Source organism: Scleropages formosus, chromosome 4 (genome assembly GCF_900964775.1).
Source record: "Scleropages formosus chromosome 4, fSclFor1.1, whole genome shotgun sequence".
Lineage (NCBI taxonomy): Eukaryota > Metazoa > Chordata > Actinopteri > Osteoglossiformes > Osteoglossidae > Scleropages > Scleropages formosus.
In genome coordinates, this window is record NC_041809.1 from 30,344,063 (window position 1) to 30,358,806 (window position 14,744).

General features: G+C 38.2%; 1 protein-coding gene across 2 annotated transcripts in view; it reads right to left on the minus strand.

The window, feature by feature from the left end:
- Positions 1-8,070: 8,070 nt before the first annotated feature.
- The window catches only part of gabrb4 (gamma-aminobutyric acid type A receptor subunit beta4), a 47,283-nt gene continuing 40,609 nt past the window's right edge, over positions 8,071-14,744 (minus strand). Inside the window, exons 7-11 of one of the 2 annotated variants that reach the window (XM_018751750.1) lie at positions 11,849-11,986; positions 10,059-10,211; positions 9,420-9,676; positions 8,895-8,984; positions 8,071-8,532 (exon numbers count right to left, since the gene is read on the minus strand). In XM_018751750.1, the coding sequence (XP_018607266.1) occupies positions 8,179-8,532; positions 8,895-8,984; positions 9,420-9,676; positions 10,059-10,211; positions 11,849-11,986 (992 nt within the window). In that variant the 3' untranslated portion in view covers positions 8,071-8,178. The remainder of the gene's footprint in view (positions 8,533-8,894; positions 8,985-9,419; positions 9,677-10,058; positions 10,212-11,848; positions 11,987-14,744) is intronic. The other variant, XM_018751752.1, reaches the window with a different exon arrangement.

The following is a 14,744-nucleotide window of genomic DNA, read 5'->3' on the forward strand; positions in this document are numbered from 1 at the left end:
TGTGCACCTTCTCTATGAAGAGCCAAGCAGAAAGCTCATGGGAGTCGAACATAAACCATGCTCTTTGATAGTACCCTACATGATCCTGTGGATTCTGGCATTCTTAATCGCTGGGAGTTTCAATGTGACAAATGATATCTTTTTAATCATATCCATTTATTTTATTGTACCACCCTGACTTGGAGTTAGGTTTCAGTCCCATCCAATTTATTCTTTTGTCATTCCATCGTTTGCAGTCCAGCAGATGATGTCAATATTCTGCATGCCCTACCCTTCAATACAGGTAAGACATAATGCCTCTAATATGTGAAGATTTGTTACAGTATGGTTTAATTTCAAGAACGGGAAAACATTGCAAATTGATTTTTCTTTGCTTCTTTATTCAGAATAAAAGATATGAAAAGGGGGTATTTCCTTGTTGATAAGTCAGCTTTATAGTCAAATTAAAATGCATAACAAGTAGACAATGTTTTCTTTTCTTTTTTTTTTTTTAAGTTATGACTGAGGCACGCCAAGACCAGTTTGCTATATCATTCCAATTACCCAGCAATTCCTGAGACAAAAAAGTATGGAAAGTAAGAGCTAACAGAAGATGAAAACAGACATAATGGATCAAAATTACAATGGCACAGGAATTTTCCATTTTATTGTATTTTTTTTCTGCAAAAACTGTATTTACCATTTGGGGACTAATTGTTCTAAGTACTTAAATCAGGTAGAAATATGAACAATTAGTCCTCAAAGGGCAAATGAAAAGACAGCATTGTCATCCTTTACTACATAAGCCTTTATTTGTAAAAATTCAGTTGGTTTAATTGTAACCCTTTTTCATACCACTTAACATCTTGTATTAGTAAAAAACACAGTTTGCTCAAACACATAGAAAAGCTGATTGACACCATTACATTAATTGGCACTGACAAAAAAATGTAAGGAAATACAACACTATACAGATGCTGAATTCATTTCATACCAAAAAGAAAACCAAACACTCAATAAAGAACAGATTTATTGAATCAAGTAATAGATGTAAATGAAAACAATACAGTACTAAACAAATGCCTACTCCAGGACAAAATGTAAATAGGATAGAAATGTCGTCCTCCTGGTGGTAAATCATAACAACAATCACTATTTAAAACAAATCTGAAAAGCAAGATAATAAAACAACAAACCAACCAAAAAGCAGATATGAACTGGTAGCTCAAAACAAATTTGCTGTTTTGCCAAATTATTCTATTTAATATGGGTTGCAAGTATATTTTTTCTTGTAAGTGCTGGTGTCAGAAATGGCAGAAACATTTTTACAGCTCTTCCAAGTGGAAGCATCCTGATGCAGAATTATAAAACTGGTTATATGATTGGGGAGGGAAAGGAGGAGGGGAAAGAGCACAAGGGGTGTCTTAGTGAAACTATTTGCTTTGTCTAATTCCTATGATGAGATCTGATTGTGTCATGCATGTATTATAATTAAATATAGTAATTTGTTACCCTCTATTCCAGAAAGGCTCATCTGGCTGAAAGCAAACTATCCGGGAAAAAAAAAAAGAACAAAACAAACTTATACTCTCATGGCTCAAATTCAGGTCATATCAATGTGCATTTTTACCTTTAATTTAATTTAAGAAGTAACAGCACAAAGCCATATCTAACCAGACTTGAAACCAGTAGTGTCTATATACTTCTTATGCAGTTAACATGTTTCCGTTACATATGGCATAACACTTTTGAATCTTTGAAACTGTTTTCGCACTCGTGAACTTTCCGGCAATATCCAGTGTCTGAAATATATCTGTAGTAATATATGCAACCAGAACACGTGTATCCTCTCATCTCAGGAATGTGCGAATGATACAAATAAATAAGTTACTGGAATCTGACTGATTTACAAAAATAAACCTTTGGAAAATAAAAACATGCAACAAATCAAAACGATAACAAAGAACAATGGATTTTTTTCCTTTTCCTTTTTAAGAGATCTGTTTGCAGAATTATGCCAGTGCTGCAAAAGCCGTCCATGCTTTTAGCAGTGAAGCTAGCTGCTAGTACTGCCCTGTATTGTTCATGCATTAAGAAATATTAAGTGAAAGATATCATATTTACAGTTCAGTTCACTAGTAATTACACATATACACAAGAGGCAAGAAAATTCACATTGAAAATAGTACCACAGTTTTGTACTTCCACTGCTCTCTGAATATGGATGTGCTGATCAAATACGCTGCGGTGAAGGAAAGAAAGGGAAAACTAACACGAACGGCACTACTCTCTCTCACGGCTTCTCCGATGAAACGATGACAGTGGTCAGTCCTGACTGATCACCAACAGGACAGAACTCCTAGAAATAAATTCATGTATACACCTAATTTACACTAGTGTTATGCAATGAAAGACCATTCTCTGTCATCGTGTCCCATTGCGAGTGGTACTAGAGCGCTGTTCCATCAGAAAGGGCCCGTAATCTTAATAGGAACCGGCTTGGTTGATCCAGATTTACATATTCTGCTTCGTGCCTTCATGAGAAAAGAACCTGTATGCTTTCAGCGGGAAACCAATTCATTCTTACTTGCAAGGACCTAGTCCCTGTTTTGGTTGTCAAGAGCACAAATGCTTACGCTGGCCCTGTGCTACTTTCTCAGAGGTAACGTATTAATTACGACGATTTAGAAGGGAAGGCAGAAAATGCAAGGTGGAACAACTAGCACTCGTCCAAGTTCTTGAACGGACGTGTTCGATGTTAAAACTGATTATCCTTGATTATGAAGAATAATAGAATAAGAATAGAAAAAGAATAACGGTAATCAAAACGAAGAAGGAACAAACAAAACGAACTTCCGGTTAACTGACCCACAAATACAATTACGTCACCTGAAGGGAACATTAGGCCATATTCATTTTAAGTGTTAATATCATCAGAAACCACGGCATAACTTCACAAGTTTAAAAATTCAAAAGTGACAAACGCAGGACCATGTAAATGCTTCACAACTTATTGAGTCTAATGAATAAGATTTATGTCTTTACAACCACTGCTGTCAGGTGAATGTATTTATGATAAAGTGACCGCAGTTCTATGAAAAAGAACAGGCTTCACGTCTTCAGCAGTTAGGAAAATAAGACTCCGTTAGGGGCAAGGAGATCTTATTTTACAGCAGGTGGGAACCTAGCATACACAAATATTGAATTTTAAGGAAACACAAGGAATACATCAGAAGTACTGTTCTGCTAATTTGTCCTCTGTGCTCTTCCGCAAAAGGTTAGCAAGCTTTTATCCCTAGCGTCAAAACTGACAACCAGAAAATCATATATGCTATGCAACCCACAGCTGGTTACCTTCAAGGTGCTTCCGAAAAGAAAATATTCAAGCATAATCAATCAGTAGGCAACAAAGGGAGCACCTTGTAATAAACACCTTCCATTTGAACCAGGAGCATTGTGGTTGGTTGCGCTATCGTGGTTTCGGTACATTATAATAATGGTGATATTTTGCAGCTGTGGCAAGAAGATCTTTTTTTTTTTTTTTAAATGTCTTTCATCTCAATTAACATGAAAGACACACATACTGTGAACGACAGGAAGCAAAAATGGAATCAGAATACACTTAAAAAAGAGCTACATCTACTCTATGTGTTTCAGAGATTTGTAAAATGTATTTGTTTTGTGAAATAAAACAATTCCAGGGGGCTGTGTGGACAGGAAAGGACACAGAAGTCAGCAGTATAACAAATGCTAGACTTCAGCTTTAAAAATAAATTGTTTCACAAATAAGTCACACTATTTTGGGACTAGTACAATACACATATGTTGAAAAATAAAATCTTGAGGAGCAAGGTGAGTTTTTTGTCTTCTGAACTTAACCTGATCACTTTCTTTGCTGAAATTTAAGATGATATTCAGCTAGTAAACATTTCTATTACTCTAGTAAACAAATGCTATGTAGCAAAGTAGTAACTTTTTTTGCTTTCTAGACTGTGAGCTACTTGTTGGTTCAGGATTAAATTGATGGCTTAACCTAAGTGATAATACTGGAGTCTGCAAATAAGATTAAATGGAGATGACTGATAGTTACAACTACAGTAGATTAATTTAAGACTACGGCTATGCCTCGTTTAAAACAGAAACCAGAATGGTCGCGCTGAATAAGAAGAAAACAAACAGTTAAACAATTCAATGTGGGGATCACTGCAGGATACGTTGCTGAGAACAGGTGGTCATTGATCTTACTTAACATTTCTATGTGAAAATACAGCATATGTTAAATAACTCCTGGGTGGAAATAACTTATATGTCTCAGCCCCCATTAAACTACTACAGGAACGTTTGTAATATTTTTCATATTATGAAATATTAACTATTTTTAACAACATCATGGGGATTGTATGAGATCCAGCGGCCAATACAAACACTTGTCATCAACATATTCTGTTCTCCCTTCTTTCTGAAACTTAAGAATAAGTTATCATTTGGGCCAGATGGACATTTCCCTGAACAGAAACGCACAAGCAGGTGAGCACGTCGTTTATACTTCCATTGCCTGTACAATGCAAATGATCCAAATCGTGGCACCACTTCTCAGAAAGGTCGTCTTCCATGCAATATATACCTGAAATAGGCCGACCTTGTAGGACTAACTTCAGGGGTAGTTTAACACCACTGCGTCCCAGGAGTTGTATCATCTATTTCTGCAGTGTTTGAAATGTATTTCCATACAGGGCTAACTTTGCACACTTTACAGTTAATCACATTCTTTTAAAAAAAACATTCTAACAACTTTATGATTTAACACCTTAAATGGAACCATCAGTGAGCAATGCCAGAGCATGCTTTAACCTCTTTATCTCCTTGACTATGATTGGCCTAGCAGAAATGCATTACAATTAATATTAGTGCAGAATTCCCTGTAGTGCATGTTGCATTTGAACTGGGCAAAAGAAGGATGCATAGATACTGTAAGTACTGTGTTCAGTAAGGATTTCCAGGATAAGGAATGATCAATGGCTAAATGAATTGGAGCACTAAAAGCATCAAAACACTAGGTTATCATCTCAGAAATAAAGTACTAAGCATTGACTTAAATGCTACCAAGAAATATGTAATAGAAAAGCTAGTGTCCTCCTCTAATTATGCGCTAAAAGTGGAAACCTCCCACTCAAGCAGAGCTTGCAATTTTTATTTGTTGTACTTCGATTGCGTGGGATGGAATCAGCACAGCTCAATGTTTCATCTACAATCCATGATTAACAAGCCTACTCTGTAGAATAATTGTTGAGCTACCTGTTTTCTTCTGACGACAGGGCTGGATTATGACATTAGTTAATAGCTAATTGGATCACCCTCTGACATGGGTGGTCCCACATGGGACATAACAGAAAAATCTCCACTGAGTAGCCAGCGATTTATATACCACATATAACATTTCTTTAAGGCAACGTTTAAACAATATCCCCCTTTCCAGTTCTGTTGTTTTTGAACTATGCAGATGCCTGGAAAGGTGCTTTCTTAATGATTATTTCATTTGTACATTTAATATTTACAAAGCTGTTGTGGAGGTACTACGCCGTGTACAATTCACACGGCTTTTTTTAGTGCTGTTGAACTTTAGGCATTTATTTATCTTAAATATACGATTCATGTACGTCACTTCTCGGGGGCAAAGGTGCCGTCACCAATGAAATTAACCTCCATCCTAACTAGGAACAAAATTTAAGGTGAAACTCCCTGATTAGTTTGAGTGACCAAAATCTGGGCCACGCGGCAATTAGACTGATCTCACGGCAGCAAACAGAATTGCGACCCTTTTCTCGTTTCTTGTGTACATCCACAGGTTTGGGGAGGCAGCGGGGGACACAGGGAGCACATTAGCCTGCTGTTGGTGTTTCTCTCCTACTTTGCACATACGAGACCCTGGCATATATCATGGAAAATCCTGCTCTCATCTCTGCCACAGGTTCTTGGGGCCATGGTGAAGGAGATGTCCGAGGGACCCTAGGGGCAAGAACTCTGCAAGCCCACCGGAGCTGATCACGGGGATCAGAGTCATGCCCAGTGGCATTCTGCTGGGAAGGCCAAGAGATCTGTGCTCTCATCTCCCATTGAACTTTCAAAAACGTTCGTGCTTTGTCTTTCTGTCCCACACCTCCTCCCATCTAACTAACACTTTGGTCTCTCTTTGCCTCAGCATTGATTTCCCATGCAGTGTCAGTAGGATTTTGGAATGGTGACAACATGAGAGCAGGGAATGCATTAAACATGACCTCTTTGGCTTTTATGTAAAGCACATTTCCCATAATATATGAGCTGCATTTTCATATTAAATCACGAATAGAACGCCTTTTATGTTAACGCCAAATTTATAAATAGCTTAATGCTTTTTTTTAATATTTTTTAGAGCTGGGTGGTCTGCTTTTGTCTGTTTTGGGAAACAGGAAGCACACTGAGGCACTGCAAGACTGACTGTGGATGAGCTCCTTCCAGTGGTTACAATGACAAGAGGCTAAAGAAAAATCATGCTGAACTGGTGCAAGCTCCTGCAGCACTTTGTTGAAATGCCCTCATTACAGGGCAACATTTTTAGTGAGCAAAATCTAACATGTTTGGAGGCCCACATGAAGAAAAGATCAGGTCAAGCAAAGGAACAGAAAAGCATGGATTATAGGCCATTTCGGTTTGTCATGTCTGTTCATGGCTTTAATTATGTGTCTTGTCTGTCCAGTAAAAAAATTTGTCCTTTTCCTGATATTTTTAAAATTGTGCCGTTTGTCTCGTAATTTTTTTCAAAAAAAAAAAAAAAGAGAAAAAAAAAAAAAAAAAACAGCACAAGTTCAGGTGGACAACAGTGCTTAACGTGATAAGATCTTTAGGGAGACGTTAGGGGCTGAGGGTCTTGCAACTGATCACTGTGACTGACAGACTAACTTCTGAAACCTCCACCAAACTGCAGACAGGCACATTATGAAAACCCAAACAGTAGTAGCATTCCCGAGGTGTAAGTCAAAGAGTAAATCATACAACTGCCATTCACACTATGCATTGATATGTTGATTTATATTTAAAACAGAAAAGAACAATGGTAATATCCCTTTTTAATATACATTTTTGTACATCTTTATATGATTGATGGAAAAAAACTTCAAATCCAATCTTTAACTGACTGAGGATTTCTTCGCAATAATAACAGAACACAAAGCTGGATATGAAACCAGTGAATATTTACAAAACGTGGAGCACTAAGATCCCGTTAAAAATAAGAAATACACTTACAAGCTGACCATGTCAAAGGTGATATCGAATGAAGTAATCTACAGTATATGTTATTGATTCAAATCATCAAAATGAATAATGCCTACTGGTGCCTCATTATCTAATAATTCACTAACTATAGAGCATGTAGAAGTGACACTCCCAAAAACACATTAATTTTCAAGACCAAATAATGATGATTATAACCATTAATAAAAAATACCCCAAGGACTTGCTTGAAAACATCATGGTAAGAAAAAAAATTGGAATTTTGCCCCAACTCTGGGCTGAACATATTGATTAACCTCAAAATGGCCACGAAAACATTTGACCATGGCCAGAGCTGATGTCCAAGAAAGAAACGATGTCACTTGAAAACCAAGGAACAACAAATACTCCAAAATAAGTCACTGTACAGAGTAGAAACAGAGAATTCCATATGTTTTATCCATGAGAGCAGAAAAGCAGGCGGTTTGGGGGGATTCGCTCAGCCGACGTCTGAACAACATGCCTCCTCTCACTTCATGAACAGCAGTGGGAATGCCGATTTATGGTATGTATCAATAAAAAGCCAACCAGTCACTCCAAACTGTTCTTTTTTAAGATGTTTCTTTCTTTTAGCAAAAATATCATGCAGTCTTGAGTCCAAATCCGCTTAAGGATTTGAGGTGTTTTTGTTTGTTTCAGAAGGAAAGGAAATTCAAAGGCTTGAAATGTTTCTCTCGCTTTTTTCTTTAACATTCAAGTCATTCTATTAATACTTTTTACATCAGAAAAGTCATTTAGATTTACACGCGTGTGTATGTATAAATATAATATGTATAAATATGCACATACATATAGACTAAGCAGTATATGTATTTGCATATTTTACAACTGTATCAAAGCCAATTTAATGTGCTCTCAAAATATGGCCCATGTTTCCTAAGTGGATGCGCATCAATTCACATAGTATAACCAGTAGATTAGGTTAAAGAATCCAAAGGTAATTGGAAAAATGACCCTGGACCATTTATCAATGGTGCTGACGTCGGTAAGGTTTGGGATTTTCAGCTTCAGCTTTGATGATCGCCTTCGTAGCCTGCAGTTGGCCCGGTTGCGCATGGCACTGCGGTCAAGCGAGTGGTGGCCGAACCCGTCCCGAGACGTGATCGGTTTCCGGAACTGCACGCCGGAGCTGTCGAAGGACATGACGGAATTCCGGGAGTCGCTGACGCTGCTGCCAATGTCAGAGGGCATCACCTCATTGTTCATCTCCAGCGGGGTGAGGAGAATGTTCCCGTATGCATCCACCTGAAACAGAAAATGACAAGCAAAATTGTCAGGCCTGTGGCTCCTGCTGTTACCATGCCAACCCAAATGATACACAGCAAATTTGCTCTCTTTCTCTTTCTTACTCTAATCGGATGCGAAAATGCAATGATGAGATGAAAATAAATGCTACATGATTTGATGCTACATTAATAATACCAACTTGAGAATTCTGTTAGGACACAAAGACCAAAAGGCCATTTTACTCATTCTCTGAAAAGCCTGCTAAGACAAAAAATGTAATTGCTTGTAACAGATTAAACAAAACGTTTCTACAGGGTGACCTTTTCATTCATCCATGCCCAGCAACCTATCAGCTAAGTATGATATCTAAAGGAATGTACCCCAACTTTTCTTTGTTCCTCGAGATACAGATTCCTTCGCTGTGTATATGACCTGAGGGTGTTGGTTTGAAACGGCGCTGAAATGGAGTCCTTGCGATGTCAAAAAGAAAAGTGAAGAGAACATTAAAACGTCCAGGAAAAACAGTGACAAGGCACATTCTCTAAAAATACAGTATGCATAAACACGAATTTAACCTGTAGAAAATTTGCGAAAGCATGGCATGTTGTATTTTAAAATGCAAAGGTAAAGCATCAAAAAGTGGAAATCTGGTAATGGTCATGTCACCCTTGTACAACTCCAGCACAAGATGAACAGATATTTCAATGGAAAAACGTTACTGTGTAAGGAAAGCAATGGATGATGTTTTGATGCACACTTGGAAGCTGCACGCACATTTTATGTTTACATCTCCAGAGGCTGAAGTGCATGTCTCTAAAAACAGGCAAAACCATTGATTTAAGCCTGGATTCTGGCATACGTGTGCACAGAATGTTAGAGAGGAGGAGCAAATAAAAGCCACAAACCTGTTCTCTCATGCGCTTGTCTTCATATCGTGGGCGCTCATTGTTGGCTTTGTTGAGCCGCTCGTTGATCTTCTTCTGCTGCTGGGGCCCACGACCAAAAAACACATAGTTTACAAAGGCATATTCAAGCAGGGCCAGGAACACAAACACAAAGCAGCCCATGAGGTAGACATCGATGGCTTTCACATAGGGAATCTTTGGGAGGGTCTCTCGCAGGTGGGTGTTGATGGTCGTCATGGTGAGCACCGTCGTAACACCTGGAAAGGGAAATTACGTAGCTGTTACAAAAACTTCCACTGTATCCAAGGCAGAAGAGTGGACAGTATATAAAATATTAGGTTTTTCGGAGTTCTTAATCATTAAGGATTTATCCAAACCTATTATCAGACCGAACTTGAGCAGTGTTTACAAAGCAAGTGACCTTCATCAAAGACACAGACAGAAATCAGCATGCAATAAAATCCAAGACGCATTCGTACAACTTAAATAGCAATTCAGCCAACACATATGGTGCTCCTGAGGCTGCTGTGATTCCGGAGCAGCACTGAATGCCTCTGCAGTGTGATGGCAGTATTTTGGAAGGGTGATGTGTTTTCCAGAAGTTTTCGCCCCATTCCTTTAGCAGTGCTAACTGCTTACCAAGGGCCACTCGAGCGGCAGAGGCATCATAGTTGATCCAAAATGAGACCCAGGAGAGGATGGTGATCAGGATAGAAGGCATGTATGTCTGCAGGATGAAGTAGCCAATGTTCCTCTTGATCCTGAAGCTCAGGGACAGCCGAGGGTAAGAACCTGAAAAAAGAAAAAAATTGTCATGGAGAACAAACCAAAGAAAGCTGGCACAAATAGTGGCCTTACTTACTTATTATCTTACAAAACGATGCTTAATTTCCCTGTAGCTCCAGATTACATTTTATGGAATGCATTCGGTTACCGGTGAAACACAGCTCAAAGCTGCACGTGGCTTTGTAAATTGTCAAGGATAACAGGACAATACCTTGTTTTTGCCTCTGTTATGTAAAAAACACAACAGCAACAAATCTCTGCATCGTAGTGATGTGGACATTGCTGATGTCATCGTGCACTAAAGGCTAAGGATAGATTCTGACCTGAAATCTGTGCATTTGCAGCTAACACGAGGTTTTGTTTTGGCAAGGTGCTCAAACTGAGCTGGAGCATCTGAACTGATAAGCTGACATGTAATGACAAAAAAAAAGAAAAAACTTTGTATCAGTCTACACATGCCATCAATAGGCAATAATGTAAAAGCAACTTACTGTGTATCTCTAACAAAGTCATAATCTTTAGCAATTGTGTTAATAAATGCTTTAGCAAATTGTAATAAATGCTTTCTTTTTTTGTGCTTTAAAAAGTAATCTGACTACCAGGCATAGCCTATCCATTCGGCTTTATTATTCTTGAACTGTAATGTAATTTAAGGAGCTGACATGCACCGAAGATTACTTTATTGAAAAAAAAATCAGCATTTTGCCATTGATCTTTACACATGTATACTTTGAAATATTTACTTTCATAACATCTGAAATATGCACAGGACAACTGGTGTGACACTGTGACTTCACAGAGGGCTACTATGAAGGAAAAAGATCTACTGTACATCTTCTTTTGTGTTGCTATTGAAGTAGAGTTGCAAGCAAGTACTAGGAAAGGTAGAACAGTTTTGGGTGAAAGAACCATTAAATCTGAGTGCTCAGAAAGAGAAACAAACCATCACATTTTTCTTTTATGCTTTATGCACTCGATAGCTGTGAAAGACATACATTAACCTTTGTGGCTGTCTGTATGGCGGTATCAGTCTTTCGGGAACGATCATAAGAAACAACACAAGTACAAGATCACTTTCAATGATGACAGCTTTTTTTCAAATTAATTATTGTAGAACATCAGACAGGGATAGCATTCAATTCTTGTGGCAAACAACTCACTGCAAACGTGTTCTGCAGAAGCAAATTTCAGAATGAAGCCGGTCGAGTCTATGTTTGCTCAACGAATGGTGCGGTGACACATGCACGCTACCTCAGTCCAAAACCTCACTGCGGTATTAAATTCTTATACAGTTGGCGTAACGATGTTCCGTCATGTTAGTTTCATTCCAGTGTTAAATTAACAGACTGTTGTGTGGTTTGCTATCCTCAGTCACTCTATGTGCATACAGTGTTTATTTGATTTAATTCAGCATCCAGCAATATTTCTAAATTGACAGGTATTTTGAGTCAAGCAGTACTTCCTAAAACTGAAACTGTCACAATACAAGGGTGAACATTAAAAGTCTGGTTGCATACCGTGTCTTCCATTCTGGTTATACTCTATCATGCCAAATGTTCATCAGTGCTAAGGGATGCTGTTTCAAGATCGCAGGAGAACTCGAAAACATTTCCATTTGACCTGGTCCAAGACCAAATCATTACCTGTTGTGAACCTGACTTCCCTGGACACCAGCCGCAGCTCCACAATGGAGAATTGAGGCAGCTCCAGCTTGTCCACACCCGTCACGGCACTGTCACCACCTTGCCAGAAGAACACTATATCGTCCGTTGTGTATCCATCTGTGGAGAGGAGGTATCGTGAGCTAGTGAGGGCATGGCAGGCAAACATGCTGTCCACACTGCAGAAAGCTTGTGACTGTCGCAAAGGAGCCATTTTCTAGCAATTTCCTCCAATCAGTTTCTCTGGCGGCAACGCGGACCATGCCAGGCTCCAGAGTCCTTTCCCCTATAGGAATATTACACCAAAACTTCATTATAATTCCACTCCCTCAGTGCCCTCTTCTCCCTGGGAATTTCATTTCCGGAATGCAGAGGCTCTTGGTGTATTTCACACTTTAATTACCGAGCTTCCCCCTTTCCCACTTGAGCAAGTGCTCCACTGGGGTTGTATATTCTCCCAGGCTGCTATTCATCCACTTTTAATCATTCCTCAATCATGTGTTTCAAATTCCAACTTTTTCAGGGTGAAAGCCTTTTTTATTGTTAAGGTGTACTTACAATAGCAAGATCTGTATTTAAGCTATGGGACTGTTGGGTAGGATTTTGTGTCAAAATGTTCATGAAATTATTTAGAGACATTGACAGAATATCGTGTACTGCACAACCTGTGCATCTCCTGGACTGTTTGAGTCTTGGCAATTTTCTCTTTACGTGATATATAAAAACAGGCTGAACTGTAAATCCAGGTCTGTCAACTAGTAACAGAAAAAAGGAGAGCGACACAGACTGTGTTCTTTTCCAGACAGGACTAATTGTAGAGCATCACGACTCTATGTTTTCTTTCTTTTGGAGCACTCTGATTGACTCTCTATCAGTAGACTTTCCTATACTGTATGTAGGGACAACTGACCTTTTTGATGCTTAGTTGCTTAGGTGACCCTCTTGTCCAAAGTGGATTAATATTTTACCCATTAATAAAGCTAAATTTTACTGGAGCAATTCAGGTTAAGTACCTTGTGCAAGTACCTTGTTACAAGTGTATGTTGTTTAATCACAGGTTGCATAAAGGTTCAGTAAGACATAAGAGTAATGTGGAATGTATTGCTGCCACAGTATACTATATCCTGAGGGATAAGAGCTTCAATCTACCTAGGATTGCTTGGTTCTATGTTTTTACTTCATGCATTCTCTCATAACATGTGAACAAAGGCACAAGCTTTAGTCAATAATAAATAAAGCTTAAAATGTAAATAATGAGGTGTAAATTGTCGGTAAGCCGGTAAGATCATTTTACTGAAAATTAGTCTCAAGAACAACTGGAGTAAACATCATGGAAAAGCTTTAGGCATTATCTGAACTTCTCTTTTCAGAATTTTAACCCAAAAGTCAGATACATGATATATTATGGGTCCTGACAGTAGAATAGTCACAGCTGTTAGCAGGGTCTTTAAACACTATCTGCTATAACTGTTCTCCAAAAGTCATTATGAATAATTTATATCGTTGTGGAGTCTCTGCTCAAGAGACACCCTAATGTTTCCTCCACAGTTGTCCTTTTGGAAGAAACAGATAAAAGCTTTCCATTTCACACTTTTTGTATCTTGTAACATTTGCTTTTTTACTGCCTGGTTTGATCAGCAAGTTTATAGGGCACTAAAGTTAGAATCCTAAGACACATTGATTATATGAAACCTCTGCACAAGCCCATATTATCCAAAAAAAAAATTTTAAATCGGGAGACAAAATGTAGTTGAGAGAATTACGTTTCACATTATATGTGTTGTTTATGTTGATAAACATTTCTTCTTTAACTTTTGAAAATGAGAGGAAAGAAACTCCAGTTAATCAGTTAAAAAGTCAAACATTACTACCCATACAGCACTTTTTTTACTGAAATGTGTGCTGCAAAGTAGGTTAGCAACTGGGACACTTAGGTTAATGGCAGCAGGTTCGAATGCTGCATTAACAAAAAAAAATCCATTTATATAAATATGCACCATAAATTCCTACAATGACATTAAGGGTGTCATTGAAACACGTAACACTAAGACATGACAGAGTACTTGTCACGAATCCATTAGACTGGACACTGAAGTTCAGCTAACAGATATACGGAGGTGTCCCTTGGATGTCACCCTAGATCAGCAGGCAACAACAGGTATTACATAACAGGTATATATAAGTATAAGATCAAATATATATAAACACACACACACAGGTATAGGTGTACAACTGGTATATACAGTACTGTGCAGAAGTCTTAGGCACTTAGATGTTTCACAAAAATATTTGTTTTAGACGGTTATTTAATGTTTTCTGCATTAGTGTCAATGGGAAAGAGCATATCTGAGATTTCCAAGCATTCCTTTAGCAAAAAGTTACAGTATTACAGTAAGGGTTTTACATGTCATTGAAGAAAGAAAATAAAATAGTAATAAACCACTTTCCAAACAGAGAACTTGAGGTCTTTGTACGGCGAACCGATTAACTGAAGCAGAAACCGCTGTACAGAGACAATAAAACTGGGTGAGGGACAACCATACTGAAAAGGGGTTTTGTGAGGTTTTGTCAGATGTGGCAGTTTAACTCTCAGATACTACACCATGGCAAGAGTGAGTATAGCAACAAGACACAAGGTGGTCATCCTCGGGACAAGTGGTTGTTGACGATGGATGTTTACGAAGCTTTGTAGAAAGTTTATTAATTAAGAGCATTATTTTTGGAATCATCCTCACTTTATAGCTTTTTTTTCCCCAAGTGCCTAAAACTTTTGTGCAGTACTGTATATTGTCATATTTCGCATTCATTTTTATTACAATTTGCATCTATTTACATATTCTAGCTAAAATTTTTGGTTTTTGTTACAAAGGCTACAGTT